Consider the following 27,456-nt stretch of genomic DNA (forward strand, 5'->3'; position numbering starts at 1 on the left):
ACAGTCATTTCCATTATCTCATTTAACCCTCAAAACAACTCTGTATTGTTATTCTCATTTTCTTAACGCTTTGAGGTGTTAAGGAGAGTAGACCCAAGTCACAGAGATGAGCTGAAACACAGTATTTGAGCAGACTCACACCCTTGTAATTAAGCACTTAGGGGGCGGGGGAGGGCGCACCTTGCGCAAAAACAAAAACAACCAGAACAAAACCAAAGCCGGTTCCCGCCCACTCACTGTTTTCTTCTAATAATCACGAGATTCTAAATTAAAACAGATGTGACTTTTTGGCTGCCAGACATGGCTATCGACCAGTTTATCTCACTCCTAGCGTCTCTAGTGTCAGGGGTCACTTGAAGAGGCAAACAGGTTTGAGGCAAACAGTACACGTCTTTCCCCTTCGCAAAGGGAAACAGCCTGACAGAGTCACAGAAAACGGAGGGGGTACCACCATTTTTAAATCTTCAGAGCTCGAGCGGCCAAATTTTACCTCTAAGTCTTAGGAGACCAAGGTAACGAAACAGGTAGACCGATCGAGCACAGCACCAGGCCTTCAGCGCTGTAGAAAGGCGGAGAATGGACGCAAACGTGACGCACGCTTCCGGGCTACACCCCCCTGCTCCGGGAGCGCTCTGCGCAGGCGCGGGAGCAGGTCGCAGCAGCGCTGGGCCTCGGCTTAAGCTGTTGTTGTGCCGCCCCTCCCCCACCCCTACCCTGCGGCGGCCCAGCGCTGCAGGCCGCTGACTCCAGCCCCAGCACCCGGGACTGCGGACTTCGTGACCCTTTCCTCGGGCCTGTCCGCGCCGGAGCAGCTCGGGACTGCGCAGCACTCCGCGTGCCGGTGAGCGACCCAGGACGCGCAGCCCCCAAGTCCCCTTCTGGAACAGGGCCGAGCGGGCGCCCTGGGAAGAGCCGAGCCCTACGAGGAGATGGAGGAGGGGAGGCTGCCAGGGAGCTGGGCCCGCCCGGCGACCAGGGAGGCGCTTTGGGCTGGGCAGTGGAGGTGTGTCACCTTCTCTCACCCGGGCCCAGCCTCCTGCCAAGGGGCTCCAGGCTTCGGCCCAAGCCTGGCACACAGGGTAGTTTCCGGGTCTCCGTACGTTGAGCGCCCAGGTGGCCCCGGGTTTTCTCTCCTTGAGTTTTCTTTACTCGCTGCCGGTGTTTCAACTTTAACCTTTCCTAGAGTAGGCAGGCTGCGTCCTGAGTTTTGTTTATGTAGTTTTTAAAAGGCGCCGACTTCTCTCGCTCAGATCATGACCCATTTAAATTGGATGGAGTCCTATACAGGTTTTTTTCCCCTCTCCGTAAGGAGTCTGAGATCCGTGTTGATTTTGAGTAAATTAAAGGATTTTGATAAAAACATCGAACACAGGGAAGAGGAACGGTCCCAGCACCTCTTTATAAACTAAAGGAATCTCCAGAAATAAAAGTGGTTGAAGTGCTCTGAGGAAAATCCGGTGGAGAGGACAAGGATGCCCCAGTACCTCACAGTCTGCAACTTGTCCTTTAGCCTTGATGATGCAAACACCAGTCAGAGGCTGACTCTATCAAGGCAACTGTTACATAAGAGTGGAAAAGAGGCCCAGACTGAGAGCCACTTGGTTTTGCCTTCTGTGTCTTTTCCCCTTAAGACATTCCAGTGGGAGGCACCTTATACCTCTGTTGTGTTAACTGAGATCCCAGAAAGGGTGCCTCTGAGGCCCTGGCTGCTAAGGCCCGATCCCAACTCATCTAATATTCCATACAGGCTCCAAGGTCAAAGTGTGTGGAGACGGTGATGTTAATTTGCCCGTGAGCCACCTGTGATTGGCAAGTATTGGTTTGGCCTGGATTTCATTTCTTTGAGCCAAATCAAGAGAAAATAGTGCATTTTTAGAAGTTATAAATCGTTTATGTTTTTGAACATAATAATCAGTGTACATAGATTTTTTTAATGGTGAAAATAGGCATCTTTATTCATCATTCTGAAATTTTGTTTAGTTTTTTATCTTGCTATTGACACAATGTTTGAGTAACTCCAGCACACGGATGGGGTTTTTTGTTTTGTTTTGTTTTTGGCTGCAGCTGTGGCTTGTGGAAGTTCCAGGATCAGGGTTCGAACCCAAGCCTCTGCAGTGACAACACCAGATCCTTAACCTCTCCCCGAATGCCATTTTTAAAAAGCAAACTTTTCTTTGCAGCATAAGATAAATTGAATTATTTTGAATGCCAGTTTTCCTTATTAAAATCAATGAGAACTTTTAAAAGAAATATCTTTTTATGTGAATGACTTTAATAATCTGTTTTTAGAAACTGATAAAAGTATATGTTCAAATTAAGAAAAAGAAGGAATGGATTATTTTTAAATTCAGCTTTCTCCCTTTGTTACTTTGCTCTAAGAATATCAATAGATAGAATGTATGACTTTTTAAGTTCGTTTTATCCTTAAAATTGTATGACCTTAACTGCAATGTTATTATATTACCTACCCGCTGAGGTTATTTTGATATAGGTACTAGCACTAATTACTTATTTTTATTTGGCTTTAAATTGATATTTAATTTCCCCATGTATTTTTGATGAATTATAGTCAATATTTTGGAATATTAATTTCATAATTTTAACTTCACTAACTATTGAAAGAAAAACATGAACGTTTTGTTTTTCGAGTTTGTGTGCAAGTATTTAAATGTTTAAAGCAAGAAATGTGAAGATGAGAAAGTTTGTGGATTTTATTTATCACATGGGGGTATGAAAACTACTACTTTGATATTACCTGGTGATAACTAACTGCAGTCTACCCAAAGCAACTTTTGCCTTCATTTAGAAACACAGAATGTGTTTTTGTTTTATTCTGAGTGAAGTCCATGTATTTCTAGTCAGAGAACTAGTGTAGGCTTTTGTCAGATTAATATTTAGTATTTAATATTCTTTGAAAGCCCATTCTCATCACAAATCTGATGTGATGTCTTTTCATTTTGTTAGAAAAATACTACTGAACTCTAATAAATGGCTCTCTTATTTCAGATATTACTTTGATTGAATGTAATTCTGATCCAAATAGTGGTTTAAACATTCCCTTGAAGGTTGTTCTAAATTACTTTGACTAATATAAATATCCTGTAATTTTCTTGAGTGGCTTTTTGTTTGTTTGTTTGTTGTTTTTTTAGGACCGCTTCTGCAGTATATGGAAGTTCCCAGGCTAGGGGGACAAGTCAGAGCTGCAGCTGCCAGCCTATGATACAGCCACAGCAACGCCAGATCCAAACTGTGTCTGTAACCTACACCATAGCTGAGAGCAACACTGGAAACTTAACCGACTGAGCAAGGTCAGGGATCAAACTTGAGTCCTCATTGTCGGGTTCTTTACCACTGAGCCACAGTGGGAACTCCATATTCTTGACTATACTGTTTTACTGTAGTTTACTATAAGATTTTTCTTTTTCTTAGACATGGGAAAGTCTTTTTCTCATTTGCCTCTGCATTCGAATAAAGAAGATGCTTATGATGCAGTCACATCAACTGAAAATATGAGAAATGGATTAGTCAATAGTGAAGTCCATAATGAAGATGGAAGAAATGGAGATGTTTCTCAGTTTCCATATGTGGAATTTACAGGAAGAGATAGTGTCACTTGCCCCACTTGTCAAGGAACAGGAAGAATTCCTAGAGGTATGTGTTATTGCACAGTTTTTCCTTTTAAGAATGATACCAGCATTTGCACAAGTACTATGAAACCAGGGGGTTTAAGCACAACCCTTTATGTTTTAAAAGACTCTTAGAATTGAAATCAAAACTTCGCATCGGTTATCTTCAGTCAAAAAACACAAAGAAACAGAGATATAAATTGAGGTTCCTAAAGCAATAATGAAAACCACCTCTCTACCTACATTATTTTTTCTTTCCCACCTTTAATTATAGCTGACTTGCAACACCTCTTTTCATCCTATTTGACATCAATAGAGGTCATATCACAGTTGCTTTGTTTTATTGGATGTTAGAAACAATACAAGTAATGAGGTGACCTGATATTTTTAATTTGTTACTAAGCTGGTCATGTGCTAATTAGTTATTTTTTAAAAGAACTATGTGAGGAGGAATGGCATATGAAGATGAGCCATATAGGAAAAAAAAAAATCAATTTGTGGCATGTCATAGGGGAAATTAGTAGTGAGTAATTCCCATGTGCTGTTTATAGGCTACCTTAGTAGCAATGGCAATAAGTAGAAATAATAAAAGTACCTTGTGCTATGCTCATTTTCTGGTTAGTAAAAGTTGATATTTGACCCTGGGGAGACCCTGATGGGAGGACAGACTGACAGTATAAAGTTTTATTTTTTCAGAGGTAGTAGAATAAAAGGATTATTGTAGTGGAAGCTATTAATGCACCAGGCTGGGGATGGAGAGGGGGTCAAGTCCTATTTTAGCAATCTGGATATGTTTTCGAGCTATAGCCAGTAGATATTTTTGGCAGCCTAGATGTGCATTGTGTATAGTAGGATCAAGGGTGATTTCAAGGATGTTTTTGTCTGAGCAGCTGGAAAAAAGAGGTAGCTACTTATTAAGAGGAAGAAAGGAAGGTTTGAGTGTATGTCTCAGGGGAGAAATCAGGAGCTCAGTTTTAGATGTGCTAAGTTTGGAGATGTGTATTTGACTTCTCAGTGGATATGCTCAGTAGGACATTAGTTATAAGAAGGGCCCGAAATTCAAATACAAGGCTTAGGCTAGAGTCATCAGTGTTAAATGCTGTTTAAAACTGAGTTGGTTGAGGGAGTTCCCATTGTGGCACAGTGGAAAAGAATCCAGCTAGTATCCATGAGAATGTGGATTTGATCCCTGGCTCGGTGGGTCAGGGATCCCACTTTGCTGTGAGTTGTGATGGAGGTCGCAGACGTGGTTCAGATCCCAAGTTGCTGTGGCTGTGGTGCAGGCTGGCATCTACAGCTTCAATTCGACCCCTAGCCTGGGAACTTCCATATGCCACAGGTGTGGCCCTAAAAAAAAAAACCAAAAAACAAGTTGTTGAGAATAGTAGGTTTATCAGTATGAACAGAAGACAGAAGAAACTCTAGCACGGACCCTTGGGGCATGGCAACACTTCAAGGTCAATGACATGAGAATTGGCAAAGGACACTAAAAAGAGCAGTCACAATAGAAGTAGCAAATCCCATTGTCTGTGGTGTCCTAGAAAATAAATGAAGAAAATGTAGTCCTTGGTGGAGGAGAGATTGATCAGCTATATTAGATCCTAATGGATCAGGCAGTGTGGAGACTTGGTGAATTTAGAAGCCATTGGAGACCATTAAAAAGGGAGTTTTGGTAGCCTGCAAAAAAATGTATAGCCTGTATAGAGTAGGATTAGGAGCGCGTAGGAAGAGCAAAGTTATATAGTGATAAGAATAGCTTTTTTGAGGAACTTTGCTGTATAGAAAATGAGAGAAGGCAAGTGGTAGCTAGAGCAACTTATAAGGTCAGAAGAAGAATTTTTTGAAGATGGAATGAATAATATGTTTGTATGATAGTGAGAATGATGCATAGAGAAAAATTTGATAGTGCGGACAACAGAGGGGAATTATTAGATTCAGTGCACAAGTGCAGGGGGCTGCTATTAAAGAGGAGCACAGACAATTCACTCCTAGTGATAGAAGGGAAGGTGTGGATACAGAAGCAGGTGGAGATTGTGTAAGTTTTCTTCCCTTTGCTATATGGTGAGCTAAGAGTAACAATGGGGTGAAGATAATGGGCATTTGAAAAGAAAGTGGGAGTTCCCGTTCTGACACAGCAGAAACCTATTCCACTAGTAACCATGAAGTTGCAGGTTTGATCCGTGGCCTCGCTCAGTGGGTTAAGGCTCCGGCATTGCCATGATCTGTGGTGTTGGTCACAGACGCAGCTCGGATCCTGCATTGCTGTGGCTGTGGTGTAGGCCAGCAGCTGTAGCTCTGACTCTTGACCCCAGCTTGAGAACTTCCATATGCCGTGGGTGTGCCCCTAAATAAAAGAAAAAGAAAGGAAAAGAGAGTGGACATTATGAAGTTATAGTTTGAGAGAGTCAGATTGAGAGTGTGAACTAGGGAAATATAGTGTGAGTGTTGGCATCATTAAAAGGCACTTGAGATTGGTGCTCTAAAATGAGATCGTTGAGCCTACTGGTTTTGTTTTTCTCTCTCTGCTTTTAGCTGTGTGGACATAGGCATAGTGGCTAAAGGGTTGGTTTTAACCAGATGTAGTTCAGACAGATGAATACCACCAAACAAGATAGGATATGTAAACACATACACATATACAAATGGTATATATTTATATACTTATATGTGGGTAGTGGGAGTATAGATAAGGGGAGACTTGTGGAGGGGGCAGGGAGGAATAAGAGAAGTATTACAGAAAGCTTTAAAGAGAATTTGACTGTGGTGCTTTAATAGTTAACACAAAGAGCCAAGTTATGGTAAGACTAGAAAATTTGTATTTAAAAATTCCCTTATCTATTAAAGCATATAATGTTCAACTCAAGTTATAAATGTTGGATTTTGAAGGGACTAAGTGTGGAGAGGGGTGTGACCTGAAAGAGTCCTGGAAGCTATGTATAAATAGGGGTTCCTAAAGCATGAGCCTTAATATGTGTCAGTTTTGGTTTTCAAGAGGGAGAGTGTGAGGACCTCTATAGTTTTAAGGGTTTCAGGACACAGGGGCAGCAGTATGTTTCTTCTGCTCTGATTCCTATAACCAAATTAAAGTCTTAATGGAAACCTGTGGGGAATAGAAAATTAGAGAGGGAGTATGAAGGAATGCTTGGTAAATTCAGATCTTCTGAAAGCTGGGACTTTTTAGATGTTTTTCTCAGTAGAGAAGGAATTACTCCATTTTGCTTTTTGTTTTTTGTTGGCTTTTTAGGGCCACACTTGCAAGCCTTATGAAAGTTCCCAGGTTAGGGGTCGAATCAGCTGCAGATGCTGGTTTCTGCCAGAGCCACAGCAACACGGGATCCGAGCTGCATCTGCAACCTACACCACAGCTCACGGCAACACCAAATCCTTAACCCACTGAGTGAGGCCAGGGATAGAACCTGCATCCTCATGGATACTAATCAGGTTTGTAACTCTCTACCTCACAATGGGAACTCCAGAAAGTATTGCTTTTTCTCCTTCTTTATAATATTTTGACTAGGTAGAAATCTAGGTGTGAAAAAAAGAGTATCTGCTTTGGAATTCAATTGCTACTGATAATTTTTGAAGATTTCGAGAGCAGTTTATTAAAGGAATGAGATGAGGGCCAGATGTTATTCTGGTCTTTCCATACCGGATTTTGATGAGGAGTCACTATGTGTTTAATTAATTATGTTAATAACTTTCCAAATCTACTTCTTTTACTTTTAGGACAAGAAAACCAACTGGTAGCATTGATTCCATACAGTGATCAAAGATTAAGACCAAGAAGAACGTAAGTGATTATAAGAAAGTGGCAATTGTTTTAATGTTTCTTACCTTTCAAATTATGTATAAATAAATACTTTAGTTAAAACTGTTAAAAAGAAAAAAGTACTGTCAGGTTGTTGAGTAATGCCTCATATGCTTTATGTCATAAAAAAACAAAAAAGGATTCCTGATTGGGTAAGTTCTTGAAAGCAGCATAGTATCTAAGTCTTCTCAAATCTATTCTTAAAACAGACCTAAAATAGCAGTTAGGAAAGACAGAAACAACATTTTCATTAAGAATGGGTGTTAAGGTATTCCCACTAAATTCAAAATAAATATGGGTATTCAAATCATGAAAATCATGATTGCGTAAGGACCCAAACATGCTTAGCAGCTGTGTGGAAGTTGTAAAGGGAAGCCTAAGAGCCCTTACACAATGTAAATTCTTTACCCCAGAAGAAGAGGCCCCCACTCAGAGGACTTTCAGTGAATACCCCTAAGAATAATCTCTGGAAATGGGAAGACTACAAACTCTAGCTTGGAGAGAGTGCAGAAAGGCCTCAAGAATATCTGAAGGAACCAGATCATCTTAAGACATCAAAAACTCCTACAAAAGGACAGATACAACCTAAAGGGAAAAAGTGCTGGGGGTGGAATCCAGGTTCTGTAGGGCAAGAATAGGTATAAAAGAGAGAAAAGGTTCAGTAGAGAGATAATCTCAGAAGATAAGTGGATATACATGCAGACCATCTGTTTTAATCCTTTATGTAACAACATAGCGTGGAGTTCTTGAGCAGTGAAGCTAGGAAAAAAATCCTGGCCCATCCTGACCACCTAAAATGGCAGCTTTTCTTCAGAGTACCAAAATGCATCTCATTTAAACATGGGCCAAAAAAGGAGGGGATTATTATCAAGCATTATCACAAAGATAGTAAAATTTTACCAAGATGAAAATGAACTGAACAAAATGCTAACAGATGATGAAGCGTTATTGGAACAGTAGATGAAAGCTTTAACTTAATACCTAATGTTAAAAGAGATTAAGTAAACTGTAGACATTACGATAGCATAACATAAGTCAGAAATTGAGGAGCTTGGAAGTGAGATGACCAAAAACTAGAAAGACAGTCTACAGGCCCCTGGAAAGAATTAGAAAAAAATAATTTCAGAAATGAAGGCAAAACTGGAAGAACACAGTGCAAAGTGATACCTTGGAAAGTGCAATTAAAGAAATAGAGGATACAAAGGAGGAAATGAAACCATACATCCCATGAGTACACACACACAAACACAAACAAGTTAATGAAAAGTACTTAAGAGAGAAAGGTAATAAAACACAAGGCAAAGAGATTGAGCATGAATGTAATTCAAGTCTGTGAAGAAAATCTCAGGAGGCAAACTGAACAAATAGTTAACATGTAATTCAAGATCACTTCCCTGAAGTAAAACAACATGTGAATCTGCACATTTCAAAGATACACCATAATTTTGAAAATAACCCATCCTAGTGAAATTTCTGAACTTGTAAAAATAAATAGCCGAAAAGCCTTTTTGAGCACCCAGGCAAAGGATCAATGAATTTATAAAGGATAGAAAATCAGATTGGCATGTTATTTCTTGACCACATTGCTTCAAACAAATATGCAATAGAGCAGCATATCTAAGTCTTGAATGGAATGAAAACTAACCCAAGATTTTATAAATAGTCTGACTATTACATAATGTATAGACAGTTCTGAATTTGAAAGAAATTAGGGTTAATTTCTTTATAACCTGAGAGGAGAACAACTTTCCTATGATCTAGAATCCAGTAATGAAAGAAAAGATTAATAAATTTGAATAAAATAAAAAATTAGTAAAAGTGTAAATTAACTTTTACAAGATGAAAACAAAAAAAATGGAAATCACAGAATACAAGGAGCCAGGACCATGTGAAGATATAAGGAGAAGGCAGCCAGCAGCTGTAGGCCAGAAAGAGTGCCCTTCCCAGAACCTGGCATATAGGCATGCTCATCTTGTATTTCCAGCCTAGAGAGCCATGAGAAACAAATGTTTGCTTTTCAAGCCAAAAAAACAAAGAGCAAACTGGGATGTGATGTCTACAAATTATTATCACAAAAATCCAATATCCTTCCTGTAGAGTTTCATGGTTTGGAGAAAGAAAAAGCCTAACCAAACAAAAGGTAAGGGCTATGAACAGACAATTCAAAAAGAAGAAAAGCAAATATCCGTTAAACATATGAAAAGATGTTCAGTCTTGCTCCTAAGAGAAATGCAAATTACAACAACGTTGAGATACCATTTCTTTTATAATGATTTTTATTTTTTCCACTGTAGCTGGTTTACAGTGTTCTTTCAATTTTCTACTGTACAGAAAGGTGACCTGTTACACATACATGTACACATTCTTTTTTCTCAAATTTCTTATGTATCAGATGAACAAAAGTCCAAAATTTTGACAGTATATGTTGTTGGCAGTACTGTGTGAAAATAAGCACCCTTGTGCCTTGATACAGACGGGAAAATTTGGCCTTATCTATTAAGATTACACATGCATTTACCCTTTGGCTCAGGAATTCTACTTTGGAAAATTTATTTCTAAGGATTACTGTCCTTAGAATGCAGTAGTAAATGGCATTTGCACAAGTTATTCACAGTGGCAGTGTTTGTATTAGCAAAAACAAGAAATGTTTGAAATGGCCAGTAGTAGATGACTGGTAGAAGTAATGCTCTATCCATATGATAAAATGAAATGAGGAAGGACTCTTTATTTTACTACACTGTGATATCCACAGCACATTTTTATTTGAAAACACACACATGCATATACACACACAGAAAATAGAATGATAAACCAAAGACTAACAAAATTGATTACCCTCAGAGTTTGTGAAAGGACTTTGAAGAGAGAACAGGTAAGCAAGTGAGATCTCTGTGAGCACATATATATTTTTCTCTTGTTTAGACTTTAGATCATGTAGTTGTTTAAAATACAACTTAAAAGATTGTATCAAAAGTTAAAAAAAAAAGCAGTTCCTAAAAATTGGAACAAACTGAAACAGATGATTCTAACTGTATATCAAGTTGATAACATAACCACACATCAAAGACTTACTTTAAGTGACTTAAAAACATTGTATTTTGACTGTCAGTGTCTAGGAAGATACGTTCTAAATGGGAAAAAAAAAAAAAACTAAAATGGTATTTTAAACTGCACTCAATAGTTGCATTACTAGTAGTAATTTTGGTATAATTTAGAAATTTTTGTACATACAGTAAATAAATAGCTGTGTAAATGCCATTAGTGAACAAGATTTTTAGCATCAGAACAAAGACTTAAAACTACAAAATCAAATAAATTGTATTTTCCACTTCTGACCAAGATGGGAATCGCAAGGACTGGAATGATCCACTCGCATGAAACAACCACAAAATTATGCAAATACAAAATAGTGAAATGTTATTTTCAATCAGTGAACATCAAGCAGCTCAGGACAGATATCCCTGTGGAGGGATAAACAAAAGAAGTGAGCCTTATAATTTCACCCGCTTACTGTCCAGAGAAAGGTTTCAGGGTGTAGCCCATAGAAAAGAACCCAGGCAGAGCTTAGCAGTCTTCCTGAATTAAGAAGTAAATGGTGCTAGGGATCCAGGAGGACAAGATGGCTAGAGTTATCAGGGCAGATTTCCAAAAGTAGAGGGTTACAGAGGGTGCTCCTCTGATGTTAAGCTGGATACTGATAAGTGTGAATGCATGGAGAAAGTACCTGAAGCTAGAGAAAGAGCTGTCTGAAAGGAGCAAAGGGAATGGTCCTCAGAGCTTACACAGGGCCAGGAAAGTTGTTTCCATCAATGAGTGTAGAAAATCTCATAATGCATAGGATGTTGGGTGGAGTATTCAGGAGGGTATTGCCAGAGTGATAGAGATAAAATTAGAGTGATAAGAGTCAAAGCAGCAGTCTGCAGCCTAGGAGCTTCCACATGCCATGGGTGTGGCAAAAAAGAAAAAAAGAGAACCTGAAATAAATGTTGAAACTCTCATTTAAAGAAAAGAAGTACAAACCAAAAAAAGGGTGCTGTGGGCTTTGAGCAGAGTGCTATTTATTGGAGAAACCAAGAAATAATGTTGTCCCTTAGTATCAGTGCGGAGATTGATTCCAGGAGCCTTGGCATGTACCAAAATCCACTGGTATTCATTCAAGTCTCTTTTGTAAAATGGCATAGTACAGTCGACTCCACATCTGAGGTCTCAAATCTGTGGATTCAACCAACCATAGAAGGAAATTTCAATATGTGGTTGGTTGAATCCAGGGATTCAAAACATGCAAATAATGGAGGGCTGACTGCAGTGTCTTGAAACTCTAGTTTAGAGGGTAAATCGAAGATAGGAGGTAGTTTTCATCTATGGATGCTAAGTATTTCCTTCTCTTTGTTAAGAGTGAGAAATGAAAGAAACATTTCAGGGGGAGTTAGAATAGCAATGTCACAGGAGGCTTTTTTTTTTTTTGGTCTTATCCCTGCATAATATTATCCCTTTTCTGGTTTTTTTTTTTTTTTGGCCTTCCCCATGACATGTGAAAGTTCCCAGGCAAGTGACTGGATCTGCAACCCGAGCCAACACCAGGTCCTTAACCCCCTGTGCCATAAGGGAACTCTATATTATTCCCTTTTCTTGATTTTAAAGAAACAGTTTAACAACATCTTCAGAGCATACTTGATGAATGTAAACAATGTTTTTAAAATGGAGTATGTAAATACTTTGGGATGAGGAGACTCAAAAGGGCTATCTTAGATTGATAAGGTTATGTCTTTACATTTTTAAGGGGTTCACAGGTGGTTCTGATGAGCAGTCACTTTAGAGAATCATGTGATGGCAAAACTCACATGTGAAAATTCTGCTTCAGTGAATTCGTCAGGGAGTCTTGAAATTTATATTTGTATAAAGTTTCCCAGCTGGATTCTAATGAAAAGCCTAGTTTGGGAATCACTGCAGTAAAGGTTCTATCTGTAAAAAATCTGAAATCCTAGTCTCCAAAATGGTAAATATGTCTTTGAAGGAGGACATTTTAACACTTAATAGATTGAAATTTAATCATTTTTAATACCGTTATAATGTAAAAAGGTGGTAAAATCATACATCTTTTCCTGCTGGCATAATATATAGGGGCAAAATTCAAATCAAAAATGTCTTCTCTAGTAAGTGTTTTGTTATGTAATTTTTGATGAATTATGTTTAAATATTCCATTTTCCTTTGCAGAAAACTGTATGTGATGGCTTCTGTGTTTGTCTGTCTGCTTCTTTCTGGATTGGCTGTGTTTTTCCTTTTCCCTCGCTCTATCGACGTGAAATACATTGGCGTAAAATCAGCATACGTCAGTTATGATGTTCAGAAGCGTACAATATATTTAAATATCACAGTAAGTACATAGTTGTATTAAAAATATTTGACCTCATTCCTTTATCATGTTAAGCAATACCTTTGTCCTTATTGAGAGATTATTTAACGTTAGATATCAGTACTGTTTTCTTTGTGTATGTCTGTTATATTGACCTTCTCTGTCATTTATGATTCTGCTAAAAGTGGCAAATAATAAATATTGGCAATCCTGTGTATACAAAATCATTTAGCATTTGAAGATGCCTTTAGGAAGGTAAAATAGACAAAACAATTAATTACTGTAAAAAAAAAAGTATTTACCATCTATTTACTTTTCAGTATTTGACTCTGAATAGCTTCTAGCAAGATACTAACGTAGTTGATTCAATAGATGTTTAAATGTAATATTTTCATTTCCTTGTATCTTGTGAAACACAATTTTTGCTAAGTGGGAAAAAAAATCCAACAGTTCCCTTGTCATGAAATGCTTTACAGTTAGTACTGTATTCATTTATCTTTAAATGTAAAGAACAAGTAACTTATTTGATTTCTCTTATAAATTAGTATGTGTGAAAATAGCCTCTGTGTGTACCAGGACAGTGATTTTTTTTTAGGACCCTGCAGCCTTCCTGCATCTGAACACAAACAAAAACTCAGAGAAAATCCTATACCTATTTTACACGTTAACATTTGTTTAAAAAAAAAAACATGATTTGCAAACCACTGTATTGTTAAAAGACATATATTGATTCATGTCTTAAGGTACATATTTGTGGCGGTGATGTGTTTAGAAAAGTGATATTGGACTTAAGTTCCTCAAAGAGATGTTTGGTACCTTTAGGTTGCGGTAGAGATGCCTATGGTGTTGCCTTTGAGGAAGAAGGCTTTGGAGGGTCAGGGAGTGAAATGGAATGTGTGTTAAAGTGGAACTACTTAACAAGTACAACAAAAAAGGAACTTCCATGGATCCATTTATGCTCATTGCTTACTGTCAAAGATGTCAATCTAAGTAAGGGCTTGAAAAAAGAGAAAATCCAACAATTGTATCTGTGAATATATATGTGCAAAAGTATAACACAATACTAATTTTATAAAGCATTTCATATGACTAGGGAATTGTTGGGTTTTTTTCCCCACTTGAACAGCCTTTTGGAACAAAGATTGTATTTTCCTTTTTTGTACAGTGTTTAAAACGATGGCTGAATATTTTTGGCCAACTTCCAGAGCCTGTTTCAGATGAAATCCTGTAAATTTATAATGAAAGATAATGAAATCCATGTGCTGTTCCCTTTTAGATACCAGAAAGTATGTTTAAATAACAGTATCTTTATTTTAAAAAACTATTCAGGAATTCCTATATTTTGGGATACTAGTACCTAACTAAATTGAGAAAATGAGAACATTAAATAAGAAATAGGTTTATTATATAGATAAACACTAGGCTTAACTGGATGACAGTGAGATAAAAGGCTGAGATTTCTGCTGGTTTTCTATCAATATTTTGAAAAATGGAATTATGTAATGTTGCTTTTGTCCCTTAAAATGAAGTAGTACTACTTATACTTTATCAGTAGTATTTTTTGTCTATTTGTGAAAATATTTATCGTTATAAGACATTTGAAAAATACTGTAATGTATATTTTCATGTCTACCTAGACCTAACTATTAGTATATTACTAGTCTGCCCTCTGTATCCACCAGTTCCAATTGTACCCCTAGCCTGGGAACTTACATATGCCACAGGTGCAGCCCTAAAAAACAAAAACAAATAAATCAGAGATTTTTTAAAAAGTCAAAGTTGCAGTTCCCACTGTGATGCAGTGGGATCAGTCATGTCTCTGCAGTGGCAGGGACACAGGTTCAATCCCTGGCCTGGCACAGTGGGTTAAGGATCCAGCATTGTAGCAGCTGTGGCATAGGCTACATCTCCAGCTCGGATTCTATCCCTGGCCCAGGAAACTCCATATGCCATGGAGTGGCCAAAAAAAAAAAAAAAAAAAAAAAGCAAGACTTGAATTTGCTGTGTTCTGGAAACTGTTTACATACCATTTACATTGTATTTACAACTGTGTACATAGCATTTACATTGCATTAGGTATTTTAAGTAATCTGTAGTATGTGGAGAATGTGTGTAGGTTATGTGCAAATACTGTGTCATTTACATAAGGGACTTGAACATTTCCAGATTTTAGTATCCTGTGGTGAGGTGAGGGCTGAGTGAATGTGAGTAGGGAGAGTCATAGGTGGTCTTGGAACCAGTCCTCTTTGGATACAGGGACAACTATACATATATTTGCTAACAGTGTATATATACGTGTATATATTACAAATAACACATAATTGGACTTTTTATATAAAGGATACACACATATGCAAGTGTATGCAAATGCACGTTCTCTCTTAATTGAGATCTCACTACTTTTTTCCATATTAAGTGATTGTGTGTAGGTTCTTTACATGGCTGTATTACAATTTACTCAATCATTTTCCCAATAGATTCTTAGTTTTGCTGTCATAAATATTTATTCAGAAAATATCTTTGTGCTTAAACTTCATGTTTCCATTTCAAATTCTATCTTATTATTTTGTTTTTATGTTTATTTTTGTTTCTTTCTAACTCCCAATATATCTTGTTCTAATTTTCATAAGAATTTTTGTTCTCAATCTGTTTTGCATCATTGATCTCTTTTAATGTTGTAGTGAAAACTATTGACACTTCAGAAGAACCACATACCAGTATTATTTTGCATATGTATAGGACTGCAAGATTCTCCTGAATCCCATTCTTTGGTCTGTATCAGAAGGTACATTGACCTTAAGTTAACAATCCTTTTCTATAGTGTCTGGAAATGAAATTGATGTTGGTATTAAAAGCCAAATCAATGAAACTATTTATGTATTTAGATAAAAATTATTTCTACCATCTTATAGAATTTTTTTTAATTTCTACATTTAAAACTGTAATAATGTAAATGAATGCATAAATATGACCATAAAATTGCTGATTTTTTTTTCACTTTTTTTTTTTTTTGTCTTTTTGCTATTTCTTGAGCCGCTCCCGAGGCATATGGAAGTTCCCAGGCTAGGGGTCGAATCAGAGCTGTAGCCACAGGCCTACGCCAGAGCCACAGCAACGCGGGATCCGAGCTGCGTCTGCAACCTACACCACAGCTCACGGCAACGCCGGATCGTTAACCCACTAAGCAAGGGCAGGGACCGAACCCACAACCTCATAGTTTCTAATCTGATTCGTTAACCACTGCGCCACGACGGGAACTCCTGCTAGCACTTTTTTAATCTTTTTTTTTTTTTCTTTTTTGGCCACCCTGCGGCATATGGAATTCCTAGGCCAGGGATCAGATCTTAGCAGCACTTTTGAGCTAAGCTGCAGCAACACCGGATCCTTAAGCCACTGTGCTGGGGAAGGGGGAACCAACCTGTGTCCCAGTGCTCCCAATACACCGTTGAGTCACAGTAGAAACTCCTTTAATCCTTTTTCACTAAGATTATTTTCTCTCTTCTTTTCATTTATCCCATATTGTATCTTTCCATATCTTTTTCCAAATTCATATTAACTCATAAACTCACATGTTGTTTTTCTTAAATCATTATTTATTTTTAAAAGCAATGTTTTGTACATACTTTTACACATCTTGATTTTTTTCATTTGTTATTAATACCTTGTAGAAATCTCTCCATGTTTTCTGGCTTAGAGTTAATCCATTCTGCATATTATTCCATGTAATGGCTTAATATTATTTTTTCAATCATTCTTTTTTATGATGGGCATTCACTTTATTTACAAGATTTTTGTTTGTTTTTGTTTTTGTTTTTTTGCTAGTACCAAGAACACTGTCCTTAACAGCCTAATGTTTTTATTTCTATGGAGTACTCAAAAGTAGAGTTGCTAGGTCAAAGGATATACAGAATTTTTATTTTAATAAATATTGCTGTAATGTTTCACATATTTCCAGTAGTATAAAAATATATCATTTTGTGCATATTCTTGCCTGGAATAAAATCTGTCACTTCTACAAGTTTTACTAGTTTATTGAGTATAAAAAAATATTGCATTTTTACTTAAATCAACTTTTCTCTGACTGTAAATGAATTTGAGAGATTTTACATGTTTCTTTGCCATTTATTTTATTTTATTTTTTGTCTTTGGTCTATTTAGGGCTGTACCCACGGCATATGGAAGTTCCCAGGCTAGGGATCCAGTCGGAGCTGAAGCCAGAGGCCTATGCCACAGCCACAGCAAGACGGGATCCGAGCTACATCTGTGACACAGCTCACAGCCATGCCGGATCCTTAATCCACTGAGCCAGGGATCGAACGTGCATCCTCCCAGATGCTGATCAGGTTCGTTAACCACTGAGCCACGACAGGAACTCCTCTTTGCCATTTATATTGTACTCTTCTGATTTCTTTACTCATGTTGTTTGCTCTAATTTTTTTTTCCGACAGGGAAGGCTTTGACTTTTTTTTTTCCAATTTATAAGGCACTTTGTACAAATGTTAATCATTATTATCTGCCTTGCAAATTCTTCAAGATTTATTGTTTATATTGTCAATTTTGTTGATGATTTCTTTTGCTATGACTTTTAGATGTTTTATGTTATTTCTTGATTTAACATTTTTCTTTCTTATTTTCATTGACTGTTTCCTAAAGTAATTTGAGATAACTGTTGTAAATTAGAATTGTAGAAGTTCACCCCAGCAGTTACTTAAGCATAGAAATGATGCAACTGCATTTCTTTGCAGCCAGCCAGTCTTGAATTTATCCCATTTCTTCTAAAAAATGACCTGTTGGAGAGTTTCTGCTACGGCACAATGTGATCGGTGGCATTGAACTGATCGATCAGTTGAACTAGTTCAATCTCCAACCCAGCACAGTGGGTTAAGGATACTAACTACATTGCCTCAGCTGCAGCAGAGGTTGCAACTGCACCTCAGGTCTGATCTCTGGCCCTGGAATTCTATATTCAGAGAGGCAGCCAAAAAAGAAAAAAACTGAAAACAAAAACCTGTTGGGACTCTCTCCTGATATATGTTAGAAATACCAATGTCTTTTAAACAAATAGTTTATTTAAAGTACTGTTTAATATTTTAAATGATTGCCTTTGTATTTAATAGAATAGGAAATAGCTTAGTCTGTGGAGACATATATGTATTAATATTTAGTAAACATTTAGATGAAATTTTAGAATTATTTTTATTGAATTTTTACTTAGGCCACAAATATATTTTCTAACATTCGTTTTTCTATATTCCTGTACTATACATTTTCTGGAGCCATTTTTAAGTGTGATCATTGTAGGCATATTGTATACTTAGCACTCATGCATAAAACCAAGTAATTTGTTCATTTAATGTTCCTTGACATTTTTGGTAATACTTTTCTTCCACGTAATAAATGGAGCATGGCCACAGCTGGAGTCATTTTCTCTATTAATTTTGAATACATAGTTGTTATGCTTATTTTAAGGTAACTTGTACATATTATGCCTCCTTTCTTTTTCAGAATACACTGAATATAACTAATAATAACTATTATTCTGTTGAAGTTGAAAACATCATTGCACAAGTTCAGTTTTCAAAAACAGTTATTGGAAAGGCACGCTTGAACAACATAACCAAAATTGGTCCACTGGATATGAAACAAGTAAGCTTCGTTTATCAAATACTTTTGAGAAGTTAAATGAGTAAATTAATCTCAGCTTTGTATGTCATATTAACCTGAGGGAGATGGAGGATTTCCTAAAAACTAGACTTTGAAATGTACCCCATACATGTGTAAGAGAAAGTCTTAGAATCAATGGAAAGGTACAGATTTCTAAACTCTTTGAAGTTATGAAACGTATCTGAAATACTGGATGTTTTGATCCTATCCTCTATTGGTTCCTTTTCATTTTTTGCCTTTCAGATTGATTATACAGTACCTACTGTCATAGCAGAGGAAATGAGTTATATGTAGTAAGTTCTGATTTTTAATTATATTCTCTCATTGAATTATAAATGTGTGTGTAAATATTAGTTTCCCATCTTCTTAGCAGTGAAAAGACCACATTTTGGAATATTCCTTCTGGCTTCTGATCATCTCTGTTCTCTTCTCCCTTTTTCAACATATGTAACATTAATGATATGTAACATTAATGTTCATATACCTATACATATAATTCTTTTTTTCAGAATTAGGATCAAATGAGTAAATTAATCTCATTTTTTTATTAACTATGTTTTAAGATCCATATTCTCACATTCTTTTATTTGTTTCTATTTTAGTCTAGGAGGAATAAAAATACTAGTGATATAGTAATATTCAGTTACTGGTTTTAAGTTCTGAAGCTTTTAAATTGGATCTAAATGATTATTAATTCTTGTTACGTAAAAAATAGTAATAAATTGGGAGTTCCCAACATGGCACAGTGGTTAACAAATCCGACTAGGAACCATGAGCTTGCGGGTTCAATCCCTGGCCTTGCTCAGTGGGTTGAGGATCCGGCGTTGCCATGAGCTATGGTGTAGGTTGCAGACGCAGCTCGGATCCCGCGTTGCTGTGGCTCTGGCGTAGGCCAGTGGCTACAGCTCCAATTAGACCCCTAGCCTGGGAATCTCCATATGCCGTGGGAGCGGCCCTAGAAAAAAAGCAAAAAAAGACCAAAAAAAAAAAAAAAAAAGTAATAAATTTCATCATCTTTTGATATCAGCCTGATATAGAATTTCTGAGTAACACACTGGTTACTAAAATTTCAAAAAAATAAACAGTAGCAGTAATTTGTAGCCCTGTTAAAACAACTCTACAGTTGCTATAGTATGAAAACATGTTTTTATGTATTTATTTATTTTTTGTCTTTTTTAGGTCCGCACCCATGGCATATGGAAGTTCCCAGACTGGGGATCGAATCGGAGCTGTAGCTGCCAGCCAACACCACAGCCAGAGCAATGCCAGATCTGAGCCATGTCTGCAGCCTATACCACCTCATGGCATCACCAGATCTGAGCCATGTCTGCAGCCTATACCACCTCATGGCATCACCAGATCCTATACCACCTCATGGCATCACCAGATCACTGAACAAGGCCAGGGATCAAACCTGTGTCCTCATGGATACTAGTTGGGTTCATTACTGCTGAGCCACAACAGGAACTCCAGCATAATGTTTTTAGAATAAGAAGTCATGATAATATTTATCATTTGAGGTATAGAAAATGCTCAACTAATAAATGCTTATTTATTATATCTTAATAGTATTTTTGTTAGTGTTAACATAGGAAGAAGAATAGTAATTAAACTATTTTAAATTTATAATGCCATAGTTTGCATGTATTCACATTTTTTTCTTTAACAGTGATTTCTGTACACTGATATCCATCAAAGTACATAACATAGTTCTCATGATGCAGTAAGTATGAAATTTTTTTTTGAAAGCAATTCTTTGTTTAAAATTAGATATATAACATTGGCTTAGAGCATACATATACATCTCTATAAATGCCAGCTCATTTGGTATTAAGCCTTACTAGAACGCTCTAAGGTGAAGTAAATATTATTCCACTTTACACATGAGGAAATGGGAGCTCAGAGAAATAGTGAAGGATCACTTGGCTGCTAAATAGCCTGGACCTTTTAAGAACTCAGGAAAATGGCAGAAGTTTGGTAGTGAAAAGGACAAGCTCAGCACCCAGTTAGTTCCTTGCTGCCTGTGGTAAAGAATCATTAAAGATAGGAGAAATAATGTTACTGGTTTGCAAATTGGGTGTTATGCTAAGTCATGGAAACATTGTGGGTTATAGGTGGAGTAGTTGGGCCATTAGCTGATCTTTGATTAACCCTTTCATATGATGAGAGAATTGTATAATTATTTTTAAGAGTGCAGTGGTCTTACATGTTTTTTAAATAAAGATAGGTATTCTGAAAAAAAAATATTTTTCACCTGTTTGGATAGGGCTTGCTCAGCCAGCATTTCTGTGGTCTGTGGCAAACTATTTCCTACTAGGCTCATGTCCAGAATATTAAGTCATTAAAGAATATCTCTCTGGAGAGAATTTTGATATATAAAGTCTTTTTTATATAGAAATATTCAGTGTTTCTCTCCATTTGTTTTATTTTTAGAGTTACTGTAACAACAACTTACTTTGGACATTCGGAACAGATATCCCAGGAGAGGTACCAGTATGTTGATTGTGGAAGGAACACAACTTACCAGCTGGGGCAGTCTGAATATCTAAATGTACTTCAGCCACAACAGTAAAAGCAGAGATGCAGCTGGGGAAGAAGAAATAGCTGTTGATATTTTCAGAACTCTGTAGGGTGAGGTACTTAACTTCCTGATAGATCTTAAATTGAACAACCTAAAGTTTACACTTCTACTTTAAGAGTGTAGCTAAAAGTATGTGGACTTGTAGATTATCATAACTCTCCACTCTGTGTTCATCATATTTGTACCAGGATCTTTACTTGAATCTGAATTTACTGATTGGTTCTCTTCTCTCCTGGTCTCCCCCCAAAAGGGGCGAACTTAGACTTCTACAGGACAATAGATAATTATTTGAAATTCATAGCTCTAATCACTACTGAAAACATAATTTTGGTGATGAACATAGTTTGAGAAACTTTATTTCTGAATGCTTTTTATAGACTCTTATGAGGGCCTCTTATTCATGGAATACTTTTAAAGAATAACCTTTTTTTTCCCTGTTTTATAAATTCCCATTGCTACTTGGTAGTATTTCAACTATATTTAAGCTTTTAGCTAAATGTTCTTATTTGTTCATTTGAAGTCCTCATTTGCATGTTTTTGTCAGTCTTATTTCAAGCTAGTGCTTGCTTGCATAACATTTATAAACCAAAATAATCTTTGCATAATTCTGTACCTAACATTTTTAAAAACCTCGAAATAATGTTTCACATGTTTTTCCATGTTAGTTATAGTTCTGTGAAATTTTTGTGTAAAAACCTAATCATTTATAGTATTGTAAATAAATTGTGCATGGCTTTTATATAGCTTTAATAATTGTCAAAGTGGTACAGATTTAAAATATAGTAAGTTGCTCATTAAAATTAAACAAAAATGAAATTCAGAAACCTCTAAATGTGAATATTGTTGCAATTACATATTAGATCAGGCATAAAGTAGGTTTGAAATAAAATATTGATGCTCCACTTTTTTTTAATGTTGCTTTTCATACTAAAGAATTGTGAAGACACTTAACTTTTCACAGCTGTTAAGTACCCAAGTCATCAATTTTATGAATGTTTTAGAGGAGGAAATTACTTCTTTGGTAGAAATTACCCAGGGAATCATGTTATTAAATGATGGTGGCTATATCAAAATAAAACCTATATTATGCTTTTAAAAATTTAATCACTTTGCACATCGTGGATATCATGCATCTAGCAGTTAACATTTTTATAGGTTTCTGCTTTTGATTTGGGTTTTATTTAAAGTTATTTTCAAGTGTAAATTATTGACTTACTTTGCTGTTTTATATTTTTAATCCTGTTTCCATTTGGGCTTTTTGCCTTTTCACTTACCAAGTTCTGAGTACCTTTTAAATACATAGCACTGAGCGTAGGGGCTGAATATGATACCAAAAACAGTTAAGTGGCTTGAGATTAGTTTTCTTCTGTTTTCTAGTGACAGAAATCAGGCCACCTACCCCTTCTCCCCTCAAAGTGCCTAACTTAGGTCTGAAACATACTTATGAATAAGTCTGACTCTCTGAACTATAAAACATAAGCTTTATTTAATTAATTAGAGCTAATGAAGCCCTCCTTTCTGCCTTTAAACACACTCAGGTCTGCCCTTAGCTTTCATATCCTTTTCTCTACATTTTCCTGAGTGAATATTTAAACAGGTGAAATGCACTAACTTCCTTTTTTTTCAATAACTACTTAGACTTCCCTTAATCCATTGCTAATTCACCCATCCTTACTATTGAACTAAAGTCACCCCTTTAAATTTATGAACTTTGTAGTCCAACACAATCTGTAATTTTTTTTTCTGCTATGTTTTTTGACTACTCCCCTTTTCCTTGAAACTACACAGTTCTCTAATGTGTAGATTCATTTTGCACTTTTCATATCATCTTAATTTTTTTCTCCTTCTCCTGTCTTTTGATGTCTTTTATTGAGTAGTAATCTAGACCCTTTGCTGCCTCAAAATTTCTACTGTTTTGGCTTCAACAATCACCTATATTGGGACTTCCACATCTGTTTCTACACACATGACCAGTAACCCATCTAGTTTCTCAGTTAGCTAATGACTTGGAAAATAATAGCATTTCACTGTCTCTGTGTAAAATCAAACAATGTTAAAAATTTTTTATCATATTTTGTTTTGTTCGCACCTTGTACTCATGCCCCATTTCCTCAAGATCATCCTTCAGATATGTCTCCTTCAAAATCAGTCCTGATTTATTTTCCTGATTTGTATCTTTAAACCTTGGAAAACTATGTAGTGTAAATTAAATGGACTTTTCTGTTGACTTGTGGCTCTAATATCCTTTTATAGTACATGCAAAGTATCTACCGAAGAGTCAGGAAAATAAGGAACCATTTGCTTTTAATGACTTAGTTTTGAATATTTTTTTCTTCATCTTTGATTTAAAAACTCTTTATTATACCTGCTTTCTGTAGAGTTCAAGTCAGAATAAAACTGGAATTTGAAATAAGTTTTAAAAAAATCCCAATAATAGAGAAATAAAGATCACTGTGACTACTTTTAGAGATGGTTCTGTAACTGCCAGAACAAGCCTAGAACAAAGCAGACTATAAATTAATAAAACTACACAAACACATTAAGATGAAGCAAACTTATAGCCACTAAAAAAATAAAAAATCTTAAAATAATGGGTGAGGCTTTAACTTTTCTTAGGTCATTGTCCAGTGTAATTTCTTATGTAGTGTAGGGTAGCTATTGATAACATTTTTTGAAACTGCTCTTAGACCTTATACAAAGGACATAGTAAAGAGGTTACAGATTTTTTTCTGATACTTCTAAAAATAACTTTCTCTTAAATTGTACCTTTAATAGACTGGTCATTATAACCACATCTAATATAGTAACAAACCTATGTGTTTTGATATGACATGTATATAAATAGCACTGTGCCCTTTTCAGAACTCTTTGATATTTTTATCTTAAATCATTTCTCATATCCTGTGAGTCAGAAAAGGATGGTGGTAGGGTGAAGAGGCATGGAGAAGTTGAGGTACTTGCTCAAAATCTCATATTTAGTAAATAGTTATTTGCTAGACCTAGTTATTCTGTCTTCCCTATCTGTGCTCTGTCATTTAAAAATAACCATTGGAGGAGTTCCCGTCGTGGCCCAGTGGTTAACGAATCTGACTAGGAACCATGAGGTTGTGGGTTCGGTCCCTGGCCTTGCTCAGTGGGTTAAGGATCTGGCATTGCCGTGAGCGGTGGTGTAGGTTGCAGACTCGGCTCAGATCCCGCATTGCTGTGGCTGTGGCGTAGGCCGGTGGCTACAGCTCCGATTCGACCCCTAGCCTGGGAACCTCTATGTGCCACGGGAGCGACCCAAGAAATGGCAAAAAGACAAAAAATAATAATAATAATAACCATTGGAAAGCCCTGTTGACTCAGGTTAGTATGAATAAAAATTAGAGAAAACATTCACATAGGTAATACTGGCAATCAGAATAATAATGATGGCCTAAGATTTCAGTATATTGAAATTGGTACCTGAAATACTTTAAATGGCAAATGAACATTTGTAAAATATTTTGGAGCATAATCTCTAGCTTAATTTGTCTGTTAAAGTTTAGTACTCCTTCCAAGAAAGATAAAAATATGTTTCAGAGTAGACTATAAATAATAGAGATTATTGGATTTGAGATTTGAAATAAGAATAGTATGAAAATATTAGATACTGTTAAAGCTGCTTGAAATGTCTAAGTAACCATCTTTACTGTAGCACATAGTACGTAAATGACTGATTTTATTGTGTGTATTTTTTCTATGCCTTTTTTCTTAATTTAGGTAATGAGTTAATTATTTTCTCTAAGAATTTATGAATGATAAGGAAATAAAATTAACCTCAGATCTTCTGAATTTTTTTGGGAATGACACAGTTTGGTGTTAAAATAAATAGGAAGTGACTGCCAAAACACAAGAAAAATAACTTAGGAGACTTCAGACTTTAGCCTAAATCAATCCTTTGAGTTACTTAGCCTCATCATTATTACAGTATAATTCTGGGTGTTTAATTGGAGAGCATATTCCCAACTTCCTCTCATAGCATTTTACTTGTTTTTTAAAAAGTTTTAAAATAAACAGTTTTTTATATAATGACCCCATCTTATTTAAGAACATAGTTTATTACATGCTTAACTCCAAAAATAAGTCACTACTCAGTATAGCTAATATTTACTGGTTACTTACTGTGTCATATACTGTACTAAGCTTTTGTGTGCATTATCTTATCCCTGAGAAAAGCCCTTTAAGGTAGTTATTATCATTGCCCCTCATTTCACCTCTGAGGAAATTAAGTTTTAAAGAAGTTAAGAATTATGCTTGAACGTGATTAGGGATTCAAAACAAGTCTGACTCAAGCATCATTGGTCTTACAATTAGCATATTTTCTTTCTAACTTTTGAAAATATTTTAAATGTAAAAATGTGTTGGATATCGTACTTAATATATAAGATTCTGAGGTTTTTTTTGATGGTATTTTCAAAAATAGTCTTAGAGTACTTATTTTTTAGATCATTAGTACAAAAAATGTGTATCATTGATTTTTTAAATATTAATACTTACCCTTTAAAGGTTTTTTTCTGTTGCATCCAGGGCATGTGGAAGTTCCAGGCCAGGGACTGAACCCACGCCACCACTGTAACCTTAATCCTTAACCCACTGGGCCACCAGGCTCCAATTTTTTTCTTTTTAAAAGATATAAAAATTTAAATTACAAATACATATCATTCTTCTTTGATAAGCAGTATGAATTGAACTTCAAGTTATTAGGTTGTATGCCAAGGTTACTCATCGTAATGTCATGATTTTTAGTTCATAACATCTGAAAACAGTAACGGCTTGGCTCAAATACGTCTAAAAGTAATTAATTTTCTCTCTCTTTTTTGTAAAATCAGATTTTAAATGAGATGTTAAACTATTTTAAGGAAAAAATATGTTTGAGAAGATGGGGTAAAAAGATTGTTAAACACTATTTCTTTAAAAAATTTATTTTTACATGAAAACAAAATATATTTGCCATATGCTTCAGTCAGAAATTTCTCTTCTCTATCCCATATCTGTATTTCAAGGTAAAAATGTTCGCTTGTCAGCTGAAATTTCTGGTTAGAACTAATATTTGTGTATTTTTGTGCTTAGAATGTAAATTTCACAGGGGATTTTTGAAATTTATTCTTAATTTGGATAAAAGCAAGCGATATATATATAGTTACTCTAGGGATAAAAATGTTAATTTCCATTTTTTGAAAAACTACCAATGTGGTTATGTTTTTAGTTCTTTTTACAGACATTCAGCACAGTCGTTAAATTAAAAAATACAGTATGGTCTGTATTGACCCAAAAAGTATTCCATAAATTAATTTAACAAATATATGGCAAGTTTTTCATAGCTAAATCTAATTCTTCTAGAAGGAAGTTTGTTGCCTTCTGTTTAATTACATTAATTGAAATGTGTTTAAGAGAAATGTTTTCAGCATATTTTGTATACTAAAAACCAAAAAGGATTAGTACTGGGCCAATGGCCAAGATGTAATATTACTACCTTGTAGACTGTTACAGTTTAAATTGTCCCACTTCCCCCAGAATTTTAGAAACTAGAAGTCTGGGAGATAACCGTATCAGCTATAGTCAGGTGATTCTAAATGCTCTAAGCACTATTCATCTTTGAGTTAGTGTGTGAGACAAAAAAATGCCAAGTTTCAAAAGTGCATAATTTCATTTTGTTTTAGGCATAAAATATCAGCAAGATATGTCTTGTGTGTTTTGTCTTATATTTCCTCATAGAAATAAATTAAGAGTTTGAAAAATGATTTGAAATGCTTTCTGGTTTGAGATGCTTTTTGACTTGACCTGCTTGGTCGAATATTTGAATGATGGCACTGCTGGGTAAATTCTAACCCATGGTTATGATTGTGGAATATAGCGTGACACTATGTTTGGGCACTTACTCTTGGTTTATATTATGTATTAGCCTCCATGATAACATACTTATTAAATTTCCAAGTTGAGCAGTTCTGTAATTGTAACCATTGTTGCTATTCCTCTAACAAAACATGCTTATGATGGTAAAATGAATAGAAGTGCCCCCAAATGCTATTTTTTTAATCACTTGTAACTGTTACTCTTGTAATTGTGTATGACAAAATAAAATTTGTAAAAATTTTAGCATGAAAAATAAAATTTGTATCAGTCAGGTATTTTGGTTATGCTTTTGAAATCCTCTTGACATAGACACATCACCATAAATATTTTAAAAGTCCTTTAGCTTAAAGATCTTGAGTTCTTACAGTTGTTACCCAAATTCCACTTTTATATCATTTGATTTCTTTTAACTTTTATATGCTTAGTTTCCAATCTGTTGCCAATTCTATCTGTTCTATGTCTGTAATACCTTTGGAGTCTGTCTCATAGTTGAAATCCTCATTGCTATTTCTCCCTAATTTTTTATTGAAAAAAACCTAAGTCTCT

The 27,456-nt window shown here is 35.8% G+C and overlaps 1 protein-coding gene across 2 annotated transcripts; it reads left to right on the forward strand.

Annotated features, from left to right (window-relative positions):
• TMEM106B (transmembrane protein 106B) lies at window positions 624-27,185 on the forward strand. Of its 2 annotated transcripts, none has more exons than XM_003130176.4 (8): window positions 624-841; window positions 3,430-3,651; window positions 7,353-7,416; window positions 12,650-12,809; window positions 18,294-18,434; window positions 18,696-18,745; window positions 20,122-20,175; window positions 20,886-27,185. In XM_003130176.4, the coding sequence occupies exons 2-8, from the start codon at window positions 3,432-3,434 to the stop codon at window positions 21,022-21,024; spliced, it is 828 nt and encodes a 275-aa protein (XP_003130224.1). In that variant the 5' UTR covers window positions 624-841; window positions 3,430-3,431; the 3' UTR covers window positions 21,025-27,185. The 2 variants fall into 2 exon arrangements, with proteins under 2 accessions (XP_003130224.1, XP_020958093.1); XM_021102434.1 differs by lacking the exon at window positions 624-841 and adding an exon at window positions 867-1,003.

The sequence above is a fragment of the Sus scrofa genome, chromosome 9 (assembly GCF_000003025.6).
Source record: "Sus scrofa isolate TJ Tabasco breed Duroc chromosome 9, Sscrofa11.1, whole genome shotgun sequence".
Lineage (NCBI taxonomy): Eukaryota > Metazoa > Chordata > Mammalia > Artiodactyla > Suidae > Sus > Sus scrofa.